This window comes from Babylonia areolata, chromosome 1, assembly GCF_041734735.1.
Source record: "Babylonia areolata isolate BAREFJ2019XMU chromosome 1, ASM4173473v1, whole genome shotgun sequence".
NCBI lineage: Eukaryota > Metazoa > Mollusca > Gastropoda > Neogastropoda > Buccinidae > Babylonia > Babylonia areolata.
The window spans coordinates 45,303,998-45,322,229 of record NC_134876.1 but is presented as its reverse complement, the minus strand read 5'-3'; the positions used below and the strand labels follow the sequence as shown (position 1 = coordinate 45,322,229).

General features: G+C 44.8%; 1 protein-coding gene across 1 annotated transcript in view; it reads left to right on the top strand.

The window, feature by feature from the left end:
• The window catches only part of LOC143282697 (uncharacterized), a 223,767-nt gene that overhangs the window by 142,478 nt on the left and 63,057 nt on the right, over positions 1–18,232 (top strand). Inside the window, 1 exon segment of the mRNA XM_076588421.1 lies at positions 16,191–16,285. Within this exon segment, the coding sequence (XP_076444536.1) occupies positions 16,191–16,285 (95 nt within the window).

Here is an 18,232-nt window from a genome sequence, read left to right as displayed (position 1 = left end):
TGAATATATGAATATACATGTACACACACACACACACACACACACACACACACACACACACACACACACACACACAGAATACTGTCTAGCTAGGAAAGAGAGAGAGAGTAAACGGACTTTTCACCAACATTGAGGGAATTAGCACAAATAACTACTGACAGAGAAAGAGAGAAAATATACTTGAGATCATCGATAGGTTAGGATTATTGCGCAGGCGTGAGGGCGTGTGTCTATGTGAGCGAGCGAGCGAGCGCGCACGCACGCGCGCGCACACACACACACACACACACACACACACACACACACACACACACACACACACACACACACACACCAACCATCCATCCACCTATCAACCGAACGTTTCCACATCATGCCTCATGGGAGAGACCGTCGAAAAGTATGATGAGGTGCGTGAAGTTTTGTTAGCTGACACGCGCGATTAAGGTTGCATTGGAGAGAGAGAGAGAGAGAGAGAGAGAGAGAGAGAGAGAGAGAGAGATTGATGGTTTTGTGCATCACGTGCACACACACAGATGCACGTGCCAGCCAAGGTCATGCCAGTCACACGCTTTTCCTCTCCTTCCTCCCCGCATGTGACCTGCTTCTGCACGCAGCTTCTGTTCCCTCTGTGTCGTAATACCCTGGAGGGAGGGGGATGGGGATAAGAGGAACTGGAGGGGCTGGGGAGGGAGGGGTTGATATGGGAAGGTGGCAGGTTTATGTGGAAAAGAGGTACCGGGCAGGGTAGTAGGGGTGGGGGTTGGGGTGGGGCTGATGTGGAAAGGCGGCAGGTTACGATTTATAATTATAATCTACTCCGAACTGACTGAAAGTCTTTTTGCAACGTGGGCCCACTCTAATAATTATCGTATTGTGAATCAAATTCGCTGCAGACCAGGCAGGCTTAATCAATAAACTTTTAACTCTCTCTCTCTCTCTCTCTCTCTCTCTCTCGCTCTCTCTCTCTTTCTCTCAAATGAACTGCACTTGCACAGCCAGTAAGTCACTAACATTTTTAGTTATGACAGATTTGTATTGAATCCCAGTGGCAGAAGGAAGCCAGACAAAATTCTAAGTTCAGTCAGTCGACCCGGACCACTTGTTCATATGACTACCGCTTTACGTTCAAGATTTCTACTTATTAATGATGAAAGGAGTTGCGAAGAAATGATGGTAACTACAAATTTTGACAAAGCGAAAAAGAGGAGATAGGAAGAATGCGAAGCACGCTAAACCACACGTGAACACATTCAGTAATATCACACCTCTCTTCTGCCACAGTATCTTTAGTTCGTGCGGTACAACCAGACAGTACAAAGACATAGGCTTTTTGTTTTAGTATAGTTTACTGTTTTGCTGCTTTTGACGCACAACCCCTTCCAACATACAGAAACGTCACGATTCTCATGACTACTACAGTCAATCTCCTCGAGTTCTGTTTGTCTGCCGCACACATCACAACCAACGAATGACAAAGAACTGTTCCCCTCTTTCACACAACTAACTCTCTCTCTCTCTCTCTCTCTCACACACACACACACACACACACACACACACACACACACACAACTGCAGTGAGTAGGGTCGGGTCCTTTTTCCTGATTGCCCTAGCCGCTCGCTTCATCGCTTTCTCCTCCTCCTCCTCCTCCTCCTCCGCACCACAGCTTTCTGAGGGATTGTTGCATGCAGGCACTGTGTGAGAGTTTCTGCAGCACCCCAGTACTACTACAGTGAGGGTGCTGAGTTAACTAACGACAGCCTGGAGTGCGTTAACCGTTGGTGGTGTTTGTGCAGTGTGTTCATTCAACTAAGACAACGGTTGTTGATTTTAGTTACTGCTGTTCCAAGTGTGGTTGTTGTTTATCTCTCCTTTTTTTTTCTCTCTCCTTCTGTGTATATAGGCGTGGCGTTACGTTTGGAGTGAGAAGGAGTTTTGCTTAATGTAGTGAGAAGGAGTTTTGTTTAAGTTCCGTCACACACTCTTGTCATCTTAAGTTTGTTCGAAGTTTTCTCCCACAGATGTGACCACGAAGAATCAGAGGATCTGTATGTTTGAATCATTGTGATTGAATCATTGTGGTGTGTACTTGGGTCACGCTAACCTTTATTTTATTATATTTTATTTGTACGCTTATGCAGCATTCGCGAGCAGAACGCTGGCTGTATTTTCTTATGGGCGTTGGAGACGTTGATAAATGAACAAGAAGGGAAAAACACATTCACCGTAAACTATAAAAAAAAAATAATTAAAAAAAAAAAAGAAAAGAAAGAAAGAAAGAAAATCTTTGTGCTGATGGTGAACGTGGCTGCGGGACATGGTCAAGTTCTGTCTGCCCCAGTGTCTGGGTGGGGGCCAGGGGTGTGTCACGTGCGCCAGCGGGAAATCTGCCGCCGCCGCCGCTGCTGCTGCAGCGCAGTATGCCCCCGGTAAGTTGTATTGTCCTCAGTGGCCGTCACAGAGAGATTGGGGAGACGAAAGGGAGTTCAGTGATTGGGGAGAGGAAAAGGAGTTCAGTGATTGGGGAAAGGAAAGAGTTCGATGATTACGGGTCTCTTCATTTGATTTTTTTTATGTATATATATTTTTGTATGTATATACGTTAGACGGTCGTGTCCGACTATCACCTTTAGAGCAGCTGAGGAGACAGTTAACTTCTGTTCCGACTACCTGGGTGAAAATCTGATTATGTTGGAGAGTGCCTTGCCCAAGTTTCATCCCCGCTGTCTCCGTCAAGAGGGTTTTTGGACAGTCAGCTTTGGGAATCTTGATAGTTTTAGGTCTACTTTATTTAAAGAAACATTCTTACAATGACATTTACATACATGTACACATAACTGGATGACAATAAAGACGAAAAATGATATATATATGAACGGAAAGTATTCATAGAATATTATAAAATTTATTTATTTATTCTTATTTACCCCCAAAACTCTTTTCTTTGTGAATTGTCAGAGAGTTGCAGTGTAAGACAGATTGATGCTGCAGAAGAACTTTTGACGCGGTCTCCAGACACGGTTTGCGCAGGAACAGTAATGTTTTTTGTTGTTGTTGTTGTTGTCACATTGAACAACTGTGTGAAAACATTAATGGCAGTTAGTCTTTCATATAGTATCTAAACTGTAACGTGCCCTTTCCTTTGTATCGGACGTTTTCTTATTTGTATACATGTATGAATGCATGTGAAAATAATATGCGCATCGTTTCCCCCGATTAACGACTGCAGATAATAGAAAATGGTCCTTCTCATAATGTCAAAGCTAAAATAATAATATCTTTTTCTTTATCTTGTCGATAAAAGAAAAACCACACGCGCGCGCGCGTGCGTGCGAGAGAGAGAGAGAGAGAGAGAGAGAGAGCACTATAAAGATAACAGTGAAGTATCATCGGAGTACTTCTTTGGTTCCACTTACACGGCAGCAAATCATTGACTGTTCACTTTGACAGTGGCAGGTTTCTAGTTTCGGTCAACACCGTATGTGTGGTTGTGATGTGTGTGTGTGTGTGTGTGTGTGTGTGTGTGTGTGTGTGTGTGATAGAGACAAAGACAGCGAATACAAATAAGCGAGTTAGAGAGAGAGACAGAGAGGGGATATTTGGTCCTACTATTGTTTGCCCCACCCCCCACCCCTTCAGTGACCACTTGTGTCACAGCTGTTGTTACTATCACTGATGTGTGCTGCTGCTGTCCATCCACTGATACGTAAACACTTTGTATCTCAGTGTACCCATACCCTGCCAGAACAAAGAGTAAAGTAACCGTGACAGTGACGACGCCATGTATTCATACCGTGGGGTTTAGTGGATAAGAGATGTGGGGGAGCACGTGCAGCCTCACACAGTCAGGCCTCAGTGGACCGGAGAATGTTGGCGGGGGCAGGAGGTTAAACTGTTCTGAACCGAGATAACTGACAACTTCCATTTACCTGTGTGGGAGGGAGTGGGGGGAAGGGAAAAGAGAAGGGGGGTGGGGTTCTCTTCTCTCTCTCTCTCTCTCTCTCTCTCTGTGTGTGTGTGTGTGTGTGTGTGTGTGTGTGTGTTGTTGTTGTTTTTTTGTCGTTGATTTTCTTTTTACTCTTAGCAGCGTGTGAATTTCTCAGTAAACGGCCTTTATTCTTTTGTTCATACATTGTCCCCTTTGCCAAAGGATAGTATTGTCAATGGCAATATACAATGTTCGTATCCGTGTCTCATCCACTGTGCGACCCTCCCTCTCCACCCCATCTCTCTTTCTCCTCCCCCTACACTATGTTTCCCCCACCCCCACCCCTCTAGCAATACCCCACCCACATGCCCACATCTTTCCCTCCTCACTCTCTCACCCATCTTTCGAAGTTCTTGGTTTCGGTTAACCTCCCTCGCTCTCTGTCTCCTGACTGTCTCTATACTCTCTCTGTCTCTGTCTCTCTCTATATATATATTTTTCTCTCTCTTTTTATCTTTCTCTTTCTCTCTCTCTTTCTCGCTCTTTCTCTCTCTCTCTCCCTCTCTCTTTCTCTCTCCCTCTCTTTCTTTCCATCTCTCTTTCTCTCTCTCTATTCTTCTGTCCTCTCTCTCCCTTTCTCTCCCTCCTTCTCTCTCTCTGTCCTCTCCCTCTCTCTCTTTCTATCTTCTCTCTTTTCCTCTCTGTCTTTCTCCCTCTCTCTCTCTTTCTCTTCATCTCTCTTTCTCTCTCTCTCTATCCTCTCTCCCGCTCTTTCTCTCTATTCATCTCTCTCCCTCTCTTTCTCTTCCTCTCTATCCTCTCTAATCCCTCTCTCTTTCTGTCCTCTCTCTCTCTTTCTGTCCTCTCTCTCTCTTTCTCTGTCTATCCTCTCTCTCTATCCTCTCTCTCCCTCTCTCCGTCTCTTCCTCTCCCTCTCCCCCCTCTCTCTTTCTTCTCCCCAGTATCTTCTTTTACCTGGGAAAAGTGAGCAAAACGACGGACCGAGATGCTGCTACATGCAGTACAACCAGCAACAAGCCGCACATCACCACTATACCTGCCCTCCTTCCCCCACAGAAAAAAACAACAAAAAAACGAGTGCCACGTGCTGTGAAGGCTTCTGCCCCGCGCTGTGTCTGGCACCGCTCCTGCTTCACTACACTTGCAGGGCGAGTGGGCGGCGAAGGCAGTGATGGAGAGGGGAGGGGAGGAGGGCATGGAAGGAAGTCGTTGAGAGGGGGGGGGGGGCAGAGATGGAACGTTTTGAGGATGGGGGTACGGAGGGAAATCCTTGAGCCGTGACCCATGTTCCCGTCACGAGTATTTTCTTCTCTGACAGTTCCCTGGACGATGTTCTAGACTTTCTTTTTTTTTCTTCTTTTTTTATTCTGTCGTAGCTGCTGGCGTCTGCTGTGGCTTGTTAACCTGTAGGTCGTCCGTCTACACACACATGTGTGCGCTTGTTTTGTTTGTTTGTTTTTCTCTTTTTTTTGGGGGGGGGGGGGGGGTGCTCCCGTTGTGTACGTTGCCTCTCATGTTGTTTACGAAGCTACCTGTGTGTAGAAAACGAACTGGCGGGCGAATCCGCTTCTCGCTGCTAATAAAAGCGATTTGCTGCCTGATAAGTCAAGCACATGTCACCAATCACCCCTTTCCCACTTTGGGGGGCGGGAGGGGGTGGGGAGTCATTCATTTGCGGTTGTTTTTTCTTTCGTTTTGTTTTCCCCCCGTGTTTCTTGAATTATAGGGAAAGCCAGTGAATTATAAGTGTCAGTCGTGTACCGTGGCGGAACGGCCGTTGCCATTGTAGAAATCTCTCTGACTGACGAGTCTCAACTCAAAACAAGTGGAAACCCGAGCCATGTCAGACTGAAACAAATGGCTCTGTCTGTCTGTTACATAGAGTCCGCGGACTCCCCCTGGGTTAAGTGTTCTGTGCCCCTTGTATTCCACCACATCTAGTTTGTTTAAAGCTTCTGTGTGAAGTCGTTTTTTTCTCTGTGTGACACATCTGGCTTCTTTGTGAAGTCGTTTTTTTCTCTGTGTGACACTAAAGGGTGGTTTACCATGATTAGTTTGGCCTCTATTGTTTTGTGACTTTGTGAGATTTGGAAGAAAACGCTTATTTTGTATTTTGAAGAAGAAGAAAAAGAAGAAACCACACCCAGAAACAAAGCAACTGTTTTCGCCATTTCAAAATGGCAAGATTTCTTTATTTCTTGTCCATTGACAGAAAAGAAAGAGCATGGGCATGACTGGAGTGGAGATTTAACTTGATGTGTGGGAGGAATGGGAGAAAGTATAATGAACTGACGGGGCGGGGGGTGGGGGTGGGGGGACAGAAGTAATGATGCAAGTGGGATGGGGGGAGGGGGATATTGGCAGTCATTGCTTGGGTGCCTTTGGCAACTTCCACTATAAAGACGCACGCTGGGAGACACACACACACACACACACACACACACACACACACACACGTGCGTGCACACTGCGACCATGTGTCGTGGTACGAATGGGAAAACAACGTAAACAAGAAATGATAAAAACATAACAACAGCAACAACAATAATATGAAAGGAAAACATTTTGGAAACTTCACAGATTTCACATGTCTTTTGTGATTATTACTTTTTGAATTACAACCACACCGCCTGGGTGGAGATCACTGAGCTGAATTGTTGATCGAGTAGAACCCACACTGGTCGGCACAGCATGATGCACGTGTATGTCTCCATCATCGCCAGGGTGCGCACACACATAAACACACAACAACACACACACACACACACACACACACACACGCAAAGCTGAGGAGGGGATCATGGATGATGAAGTGCCAAGTGGTTGCTGTCGAGGCTTGCTTGTTGTGGAGAAGGGCGGGCAGAGAGGTGTGTACGATTCATGTGCATCTGTTGTCAATTGACACAAGCTGCGCGCCAGGATACACGAGTGCACGTGAGTCTCGTTGGATCGGCAGCAGCATGAAGTGTGTGTGAGATAGAGATGGTGGTAGTGGTGGTGGTTTGGAGAGAGCCCAACACAATTTTCCGCTGCTTGTCCTGTCGTGGGTCTTACACTTCATCGGCTCGCTGTCATGCATGTGGTACCTTGTTCATGCTCCCCCCTTGTGTATGTGTGTGTGTGTGTGTGTGCGCGCGCGCGCGTGTGTGTGTGTCTTGCATGTGGCTTGTTTCGTCGGCGTGAGTTCTGTGCTGTAGAGGAGGGTGGAGGAGGAGGGAGGGAGATAGGGAAAGGGTTCCTTCATATTGGCAACCCTCATATTACCATCGTCTCTCTCTCTCTCTCTCTCTCTCTCTCTCTCTCTCTCTCTCTCTCTCTCACTCTCTCACACACACACACACACACACACACACACACACAGATGAGTATCTGTTAAAAGTCCCTGGTTAAAGTAGGTTTGAAAATTATAGCAGCTCCCTCTTTTGCCTCCTTCCCCAATCTCCCCATCCCAGTTCCCCCTTCTACTCCTCCCAGTGTTATCAGATGAGAGACCTAGCTTCCAGTGACATTTAACATTTTTTTAACGTGGCAGTAGGCAAGGCATTTTCTTTCCTTTCAAGTCCTGATCTTTCATAGAGAGAGGAAAAAATCCCCTAAAGACTAGAGGCCAGGTCAGATTCCTAACCCTTTAAATAAAATAAATATATAAATAAAATAAACAATGAATTCCACACATGTGACCGCTTCCGTTGAACAATCAACTGCTATATCATTTGGAGTTCGCTCAGTACAGGGCGCAGTTTTGGAACGCTTTCTCAGTGACCGTTGAAAAGTGTTACCATACTTACTGTGGGCATGCATGAAGAACCTTTCATCTTGCGCCATTAGTATCGATAATGTTTCTTTGTTGCAACCAATTTTGTGTGCACACTATTACAAAAGTACAAAATCGTAGGCCTATGCTTGTTTTGTTCAATGTTATAATCATATTGCTGTATTGTGTGTTGTATTGTCCTTGGACCAATAAAATTCGTTTAACCCAATCTTGCCTTGTTGCGGGTTCTAGTATGTGCGTGTGCCGCGAAGTCGTAGTCGTTGAAAACAGCTATTGACACCAACACGCACTGGGTATTTTGAGTTGATTCTGCGGTAGATGTTGATGTGACTGCTGTGTTTTTTGTTTACTCTCATCTTTGTATTGTACGGGTTCGGGTCCCCCTTGTATGATATGACGTTTCTTATTCTGTCATCATATGTCTATATGTCTCTCTTTTCACTTTGGGGTGGAGTTGGAATGGTTTTAAGGGTGCGCTATAAGCTGCGGTTTAGGTTTTTGTTAAAAGATAGTGAAAAACTGACACTGTGTGTGTGTGTATGTGTGTGTGTGCGCGCGCGTGCTTATGTGTGTGCTTATGTGTGTGTTTGTTATTTTGTGTGTGTGTGATTTGGGCGTATCACAGAAAACGCCCACATGGGGCATATAGAATAGCACACACACACACACACACACACACACACACACACACACACACACACACACACACTCACTCACTCACTCACTCACTCATACAGATAGGCAGACAGACAGACAACAGACAAAAACACTCCAATCCCAGATGAGGTGCTGCGGTCGGTTCCCATTACAGAGAGCACACAGACTTGCCCCATGCCTTCCCCGGAAGGAACATGGAGATCATGCTAAAAACAAACACGCTGTTTTCAACGGCAGCCGCCTCCAGTTCCCAAACAACCCCTTGTGCAAGACATTTGGAGAGGCAAGGGAAGATAGGGCTGGGAGTGGGCAGGTCTGGTTTTCCCCTGCAGCCAGAAGGGTTGTTTTACACCCCATAGATGCATGTCTCCCGCTGTATAGGAAGATCTTTCAGCAGTCGGAGGAACTGAAGAACTCTCACAAACGGTACAGCTGATAGTTGTTTTGGAATGGCAGTGACAAATTTCACGGCAAATTAGCTGAAAAAAAAAGTTTTGGGGGAAATGGATCTAAAAGAGGTTCTGAGTCAAGACAAGAAGACAAGACCGACTTTTTTTCGGTTTTTTTGTTGTTGTTTTTTTTCTGTCGGGCCAGAGTTGAGTTAAATTGTTTCTGCCATGTGAAGATCCCAGCAGTTGCCCTGTTTCTTCTGCGTCTTGAACTTGTGTGTGTGTGTAAAAACGTTGTTTGTTGTTGTTTTTAAGCACACACTTCCTCAGTTTGCTCTTCGTGTGTGTGTGTGTGTGTTTTATGCCATCTTTTATTGTTCTGTTGGTAATCAGTTCTTTTAATGTTCTGTTGGTAATCTGTGTTATGTCAGACTTCATCAAAATCATAAAATGATTCTGAATCTGATTCTTTGTTTGATAATGTGTCTCTGGCTGGATGTGGTAGCTGTTTGTTGCTCGGCGAGCTATATAAAAACAGCATCGTTGTCATGCGATCAGCGTTTGTTTATTGATGTTGGCATCTTCTGCAGACAACGGTCATGTCTGCAAGGACCCGACTGATGCGAAGAGTTCTTCTGGGAATCATTCTTGTGCGTGTGCGTGTGTTCGTGTGCGCGCGTATGTGGTGGGGGGTTGGGGGGGGCGGAGGACAGGAGGCTCAGTGTGAAGTGAGTTGTGTGTGATCTGTGTCCAAGCTTGTGGTAGTGTGTGTGTGTGTGTGTTTGCGCGCGCGTGTGTGTGTTCATGACACGATTAATAAATTTTAACTTTGCTTCCCCTCTCTCACTCTTTCTCCATCTCTTTCGCAAGTTACTCTTCCCACAATCTCTCCTTCCTCCCCCCCCCTCTCTCTCTCTCTCTCTCTCAAAACCCTTTCCGTCTTCCCTGCTCAAAAACTATTCCAGATGTAAGGTGAGATTTTGAAGGTTTTTTTTTTTTTTTTTTTTTTTTTTTTTTTAAATCAAATTGACGCTGAAACAGGAAATGTATTTCGATCAGTCCGATAACAAAAAAATAAATTAAAATTAAAAAAAAAAAATCAACAACAAAAAAAGAAGAAGAAGAAAAAACGTCTGAATCTGCGGTTGTGCAAATCAGCCCCAAAGGGACTGTCAGTTATAATTTGAGAAAATGGATGAGCGCGATCAGCTGTGAGCTGAAAGATGGAGGAGGAGGCCAGTGCTGCGTGCTGGAAGAAGGCTTGCGGCTGTTTTTTTTTGTTTTGTTTTTTGGTTGTTTTTTGTTGTTGTTGTTGGGTTTTTTTGGGGGGAGGGGCGGTTAAGTATTATTTTTTTTAGAGCTGTTACTGAATAACATGATAGAATCAAGATGAATTGGAACCGGTTATTCCTACTCGCGTTCTTCTCTTCTTCCTCTGCTTTCGTCGGCAGCGGTTTTCACGGGCAGTCGTTTTACACGACAGAGAGGTTGTTTTTTTTTGGTTTTTGTTTTTTTGTTGTTGTTTTTTAACCACCTTTTTTGTAAAGGTAGCCATGCCCCGTTTCCGGCGGTGGTGCATGCTGGGAATATTCATGTTGTTTTGTTTTCGAACTGTTAAACGGGATACGGGATCCTTAAAGTGGGATTTATTTTTACTTCGGTGTTCACGTAAAAAGAAACGCGGAAGGAAGGGCAGCGTGATGATGGTGGTGATTTTTTTCTTTTTTTCTTTTCTTTTTTTCTTTTAAATACTGTTGACTTGATGAGGCGCTGCAGGGACCCGACTTCCAGATCAGATGAAAGTAAGACACACCTAGTCACCATTGGCAGGGCAAACAGGCAGGAAATATTCTCTGCAGTAATATAGAAAAATTATTTTGATGAATGGCCCCGGGTTCACTCTGTACTCTCTCTCTCTCTCTCTCTCTCTCTCTCTCTCTCTCTCTCTCTCTCTCTCTCTCCTCCCCCCCCCTCCCTCCTCTCCCCTTCTCCCTATTACATTATACTTTTGGTGATATTCACTTTCCAGTGCATTATTATTGTTGTTATTGTAATTATTACTATTATTATTGTTGTTGTCAGTGGTAGTTGTAGTAATAGTAGTTTTTTTTAAAATTTGTTTTGTGTTTTTGTTTGTTTGTTTGTTTAGTTTTGCGGTCTTGCACTTCAACTTTCGTTTCATTATCAAGCAATGTGTGTATTTTCGCCATTGCGTTTGTATATTGTTTGTGACACATGAAAGAGCACAGTATATTCTCTGGCTTGTTGTTGCTCAAGTTTTCTGAATTGAACGCTGTATTTCGCCGTGTTTCTTGATATCAAACATGTTTAAAGCAAACAGGCAGGCAGGTAACCTCGTGCCTGTCGGTCATTCCCGCGATGGAGTGCTGAATACTGGTTCTCGGATCATTTCCCTTTGTTCTCACCTCGCGTGTCTCCTCACTGTTAACTAGGCGACAGATGTTGCGAGACTGGACAGGATAGGACAGGCAAAGGACTGCACTATATATTATACTGCTACTACCACTGATCCTTGCTGGACAATGCAGGGTGATTATTGACTAGCCGTCTGTCAGCGTTTGTTGTTCGCCATCCAGCGCACGGTCAGAGGTGATCAATAAGGCAGTGACCACACCAATAACCTGGTGCTGACCAGGGGATGAACCTTGTAAGCTCACCCCCCCCCCCCCGGCCCCCTCCGCCCCCCCCCCCCACCCGCACCCCCCAACCTCCCAGTGCCCCACAGCATTAACGACGGAGGTTTTGGGGGCTGGAAGTTGGGGTCATACAGTTCACAGGAAGAGGAGGGGATGAGGGAGAGGCAGGGGGGAGGTGGGGGACAGCTTGACATCGTGGATCTGTTTACAGAGGGGGAGGGGGTTGGACGTTTTTGTGATTGACCTTTCATCTGACTGTAGCTGTGGTCGTGGGGAGGGTGGTATGTGTTTCGGCCCAGGCTTCGTTCAAAACTTGTTTTCTTTATTTATTTATATATATATATATATATATATTTGTGTAAGGGAAACATCCTATAGTTGACAGAATTTGCGCGTCTGTATTTTTTGTCTGTGTGCTCGTTTATGTTGCAATTAATTTTTCGCATGTTGCTATTAACTGTTTCCATGAAGTTGGGGTTAGGGAGTGCAGGCCTAATGTAGTATTATTGGCGTTAAGAGGCCTGACAGTAAAATTTTCTTTTATGGGCGAATATAAACTAATTGAATTTGTATTGCCTTGTTAGCAATAACAGGACCGGGTTTTCTGTTGGACACAGTTGTGAAAATAAGGCGGATCGAAACAAAACACAGTAGAAAAATAGAATATTAAAGCATTGTTTTACAATCACAAAATGGGCTTTCCGACAAAATCTCCTTTGAAAAATGTTTTAGAAAATCGGTTTAAAAAGATTCGGTTAATGTGCGCATCGTTAGAAATAAACACATGACTATAATCATTGTCACAAGTAAGTCGGTGACTACTCTGGATGATGATGATGACGGTGATGATGACAATGATACTAGTAAAACAAAAGCGACAACCGTCTTCAAACCAACCGACTTTGAGATAAAGCTTCTTTTTTTCTTTTTCTTTTTTTTTTCTTTTCTTTTCTTCTTAAGCGAACAGTTTTATAATGAAATTTATTGTTTATCAGACTCTGGACTACTTAAAATCTGTGTCATGTTTTGATACATGGCTGAGAGGTGAATTAACATTACCTTTTTTTTTCTATCTATCTATATATATATATATATAAACCTGTTCCCTTTTTACCTCCCCCTTCACTCCACTAGTGTTTTGTGTGGAGTTGACGTGACTTCTCAGTGTCCGTCACCCATACCTTGCCGGCCGACCAGGTTTCAGATGATATTAAATGAAATATATAAAAAAAAATTAAAAATTAAAAAAAAACCAACCTCACATTTCATTATTATCACATACTCTGTTGTTACTGTTGTTCATGTTGTTATTGATATTGATATTGATAGCATTCTTGTTGTCGATGTTTTAATTGTAATTATTGTTGCTGCTACTGTCATCATCATTGTGATCATTATTGCAACCATTATCATTATTATTGTGTATTCGAATGATTTATATATATATATATATATATATATATATATATATATATATATATATATTGTGTATCGTGTTCTGTTATTGTATATTGTTATTGTGGTTAGTACAGTAGGTAGTACATGTGGGGGTGTGGTGGGGGGGTTGTGCGTGTATACATACGTGTCTGTGTCCGCCTGGCACGTGACACATGGTGATTTACAGCCGACTTGAGGTCCGAAAGCTCGGAGAGTGGACGTTTCGATGACCGGTCACTTTGCGACAGAAGGCGTGTAGATCACTTCAGGTCGTGTTGTTGGCTTTTTTGTTTGGCTCAGAGCCCAGCCGGATCCCGCAGAGGGATATGGAGAAGGTCGCTGCGGCTCGGAAATGTATACGCCTGGGAGAGATAACCGTCTGTGTGTGTGTGTGTGTGTGTGTGTGTGAGAAAGCTTGAAGTGTGTGTGTGTGTGTGTTTGTACGTGTGTGTGGAGAGAGAGAGTATATGTGTCTGTTTGTTTGAGAGAGAGAGAGAATGTGTGCTTGTGTATGTCGGAGAAAGCTTGTGTATGTGTATTTGTTTGAGAGAGAGAGAGAGTGTGTGTGTGTGTGTGTTAGAGAGAAAGAAACACTCAAGGGAGAAGGTCTGTGAAAATGTTAATTTTCAGATAGTACATTGAAAAAGCAACACAGCTGCCACCAGTCACCCCCTCAACCCTTCTTCCCTCCCCCGCCATCACCACCCCACACACACACACATCACCAACCCCCATCCTGCCACCTACCTGTGATTGGGGGGACGGAGAGGGGGGAGGCGGGGGGGGGGGGGGAGCACGTGTAACTCGTGTCTGCCTGGCTGTTCCTCATTGGTCGCAGGCGCGTGTCTTACTTTGATTCCGTTGCGTCACGAGGATGCGATTTCCTGCACAGCATGCTGGTGGCATTAAACGCCGTGTCCGTTCAGTCCTCCCCGCTACAACCAAACCGTGCCTTCGTGTTTACAATGCTGGCAGCTCTAATGTTGCCCTCGTTCAGGGGATCAGACGTATGGGAGCTGTTGACGTCAGTCGAGCTTCTGTACTTCATTAATTTTTCTCTCGGTCCTGTTTTCTTTCTGTGTGTGTGTGTGTGCGTGCGCGCGCGCGCGTGTGTGTTGTTGTTTTTGTTGTTGACGTTGTTGTCTTTAACCCGTGTGTTTGTGTGTGCTCTCGTGTGTGTGTGTGTGTACGTGTGTGTGTGTGTGTGTGTGGCTATGTTGCATGCGCGTGTGTGCGCCCGAGCATTTATGTGTGAAAGTGCCGAGTGTGTGTAACTTTGTTAGAGAGAGAGAGATTGTGTGTCTGTGTGTGTGTGTGTGTCTGTGATATTTTTAAGGCTGTCGTCAAATGTTTTTGAGAGTAATCCTCTCTGCAGGAGAGAACATAACAGGACATGACAATGCAAACTGGATGAAAGGCGGGTTGAAATGATTAATGAGAGCCTTTTATGTGCGTTATTTCCTCCGGAGTCCGTAAAGGAAGGGTGCACCGTTTATCTGTGTGTGTGTGTGTGTGTGTGGAAGAGGGGGGGGGGGGGGCGGTTAGAGAGAAGAATATTTACTCGAATTCTGGAATGGAACAAAACTTTTGGTTCTATTGTATTGTATTATTCTATTCCATTGTGTTGTTCTGTTGTATTTTTACGCTCCTCCCACATTCCATCGCCTTTTATTGGTTCATGCGCGCGCGCGTGCGTGTGTGTGTGTGTCTTTATATGTATGTGTGCGTGCGTTTGTGGGTGGGTGTATATGTGTGTATGCAGGTATGAGAGGGAGCAGAATGAAAATAAAACATTGAGCTCCGATATTTCAAGTATTTCATCATTCCACATTCCATTGCCGTTTATTTGGAGAGGAATTCTTATTTGGAGCTCTCCATTTAATTTCAAATCGAGTGTCTGACTGGCATTTAACTTATCGTTGAAGTTTAACAGGAGCAAGGAAGGGGGAAGAGAGTTTGCAGGGACATTCACATCAAAGCAGCTCGGGGTTTACACACTCTTTACGAGGATTTGGTTTATTCTGGAAAAAAGAGATGAAGCGAGGTTTGCTTTAGGGGGCGGAGGATGGGGGTGGGAGGGGACAAGAGGGGATAGAGGGCGTTCTCTCTCTCTCTCTCTCTCTCTCTCTCTCTCTCTCTCACACACACACACACACACACACACACACACACACACACACACACACAGAGTGTATTTCAGTACCGCTCTTGCTAAAATGAGATTACTCGTTTTAAACATCATGTCATTGGCAAATATGCGCTAATGGAGCCAAAACCCCGTGTGCCCCCTTCTGCCTGCACTTGTTGCACTGAGAGACAGTAACAGTGTTACTTATTTTCTTTTGGGGGTTGGGGGGGGGGGGGATGCCGGGGAGTGTTGTGTGTGTGGTTATACTGATGGACAAATCATGTACCTTTTAATGTTCAGCGAGGAGAGCTTGCGCATGTCTGAAGTTTTTTTTCTTGCTCAAGTATGTTTTACATCTTGTAATGTCTCTTTCCCTCCCTCTCCTCTCAGTCGCTAACTGGGTTTTCATTCGAGAGTGTGGCACGTGCGTACGCCCGTGTGTGAGTATGTGAATGTATTCAGTTTGCATCTGTTTCTATTTTTCTGTCAGTTTCACTGTCTGGAAAAATAAATAATGCAAAGCATTCCTTCTGTTCAGTGTGAAAGCACTTGCACTGTTTGTTTTCCACACACATGCATGCATAATACTGCTCGCACTGAAACACCTACCTCACACAGGTTCTGACACAGTGGACGCCATTCGCTTTTTGATTTTGGTACAAAATCGAGCCTGTGAAGTTGTACGTTTTGGCCAATGCATACACACTTGCACGTATTGTTGTTACTTGATATTTGTTATGTACAGTGGAGTAATTATGAGTGAATTTCGATGTCTGCGGATGAAGGTGTTGTGGCATGGTTGTCAGCAGTAAAATGATACTGTACTGACTTGGCATCTGTTCAATTTGGAATGACTGGTTCCAGCTACCAGGGCACACAAAGCTAAAAGAACGGTCTGTTTGAAAATATCTTGTTGATTAATTTGTCCTTACAACGTTGCATAAATCTGACGATAAATAATTATGATACTGTGTTGTTTGTAAAAACTGCTTTTAGACCGGTTTATTGTAGTGTTCTTTTGTCTTGTGGTGTTCCCCTTAAATGTTGCAGACGGTGCAAATGATTCTTCACCTTTTTTTTCTTTTCCTTTTTTTTCTTTTTTTTTTTTTCTTTTTTTTATAAATATGTTGGCCTAATAGAATGAAATAAAAAGACTGCACTCGGAACTCAACTGTGAATGTGTTGTGTGTGTTTCAGAAGCGAGTTTTGCCGTGCAGGCGCGAGCGGTCAAGGATTACTTCAACGTGTATGATCCACAGAGCCTGGCTTTCAAGGAAGGCGATATCATCACGGTGTGTATTTTTATCAGTCGTGTTGGTCTGTCTGTCTGTGACTCTCTGTCTCTGTCTCTGTCTCTCTCTCCCTCCCTCCCTCCCTCCCTCCCTCTCTCTCTCTCTCTCTCTCTCTGCGTTCGTTCGTTCCCTCTCTGTCTCTGTTTCTGTCTTTCTCAGTGTGTGTGTGTGTGTGAACGTGCCTGCGCGATCGCGAGCGCGTGACTTGCTTTGATCCGAGTTGACCTGTCAGTCCAGAGATATACGACTTGCAATTTCCTTATCGCCTGGGTGTATTTTCGGTCTCAAGCGTTTCTCTGTATGTTTGGATTCACGGACCTGGTGATAGGCGACCCCCGGTTGAAGCCAGCTATATTTTTAGACTCACCCTTCCCATCCCATCCCACCCACCACTTGTCTTTGTGCGTTTAATTACTGTGTCCACCCCAGGATTAGAAGCTGTGCCAGGAAGTGGTGCAGTACTCGGTGACCGCACCTGTGAGTTTATGTAGTAATGTTAATATTTATTTTATTGGGGGGGGGGGGGGGGGGATATGAAGATGAGAAGATATTGTAAAATAAAATTTACCATATCCCAAAGAGTAAATCTGAACACAAAGCACACGCTTTGGAAGAGACTGCTCTTTTTGTGTCCGCGAGCACGCGCGTTTTTGTGTGTATGGGTGTGTGTGAGAGAGAGAGAGAGGGGGGGGGGGATATATAGAGAGAGGGAGTATAAACAAAGCTGATTTAAAAATAAAAAAGAGGGGGGGGGGGGGTGAAATCGAAGAAGTGACCGTTCTCGATTACAAGATATGAAATGAATGTTTTTCATTCATCAGACACTCGATGAACAGAAGATGTGTTGGTTCGGTGATAAAAACAAAAGATACCCGCTTTGTCCACAAAACTGACCAATGGTGGCACAGCGGGCCTCAGCACGAAAGTGACCAGCATCACTGACCCTCCCCGTTCCCTCCCCTCTACCTTTCCTGACCACAAACTTCCCTATCATTTCTTTTCTTTCTATCTTTCGTTCCCTCTTCCCCCACCCCCTTTCCCCCCCGCCCCGTGTATGTGCTTTCTCTTCATCACTATTTTTGCTGTTAATGTTGTCATCGTTACTACTTCCACTACTGCCTCTTTGCCCCTTATTTTTTCCACCGCCAGTTTTTACCTTTCTTCTTATCAGGACCTCCGGATCTGTACTCACGTATCTGCCAATCTCCGCTTTTTTTCTGCTGAATAATACTTATAGCTTCTTTTAGGTCTTCCCTTCACCTCCACTGCCCTTTTCCACTGTTGTATAGTATTTATGTTTATATATAAACACAGACCCTGAAGAATGACCTATGGTCAGAAACATCAACACTTCTGATCAAAGTCAGTCTTGTTTCAACCCCCACCCACCCACCCACCCCTTTTTTCTTAACAGACGCTCTGAAGTTGTGTTGGTTCGCTCACAGTCTGTTGACAGTTTCAATTTAGAGTACATGCTGGAACCTCCTTATCTGCATTGCTCGCCAGCACACACACCTGAGATGGGCAGGACTTGGGACAGTGAAGACAGACCGGAGGAAGCGAAGCAAGAGAGAGGAAAAAAAACGAGGAGCAGGGGGAGGTTGGGGGTGTCGGATAGGGAGGGGAGAGTGAAGAGGAAAAGGAAGAAAGAGAGGGAAGGAGGGGGGTGGGAGGGTTGTGGGGGTGGCGGATAGGGAGGATAGAGTGAAGAGGAAAAGGAAGAAAGAGACGGTGGAGAGGTGTTAGAGGGCAGGGAAGAGGACTAAGAGTGTGAGGGTGAAAGGACGGGGGTGGTAGTGGGGGCAGGTCGGTATGTGAGACGATAGGATGCTCGCTATTTGCACGGGGTCTGTGATATGGCAGGCTCTCTCCTCTCCTGGATTCAGGGCTCAGTTCAAAGGCTGCACTATGATTAAAGAGTGCGTGTTTGAGCCTGGTTCGCCACGA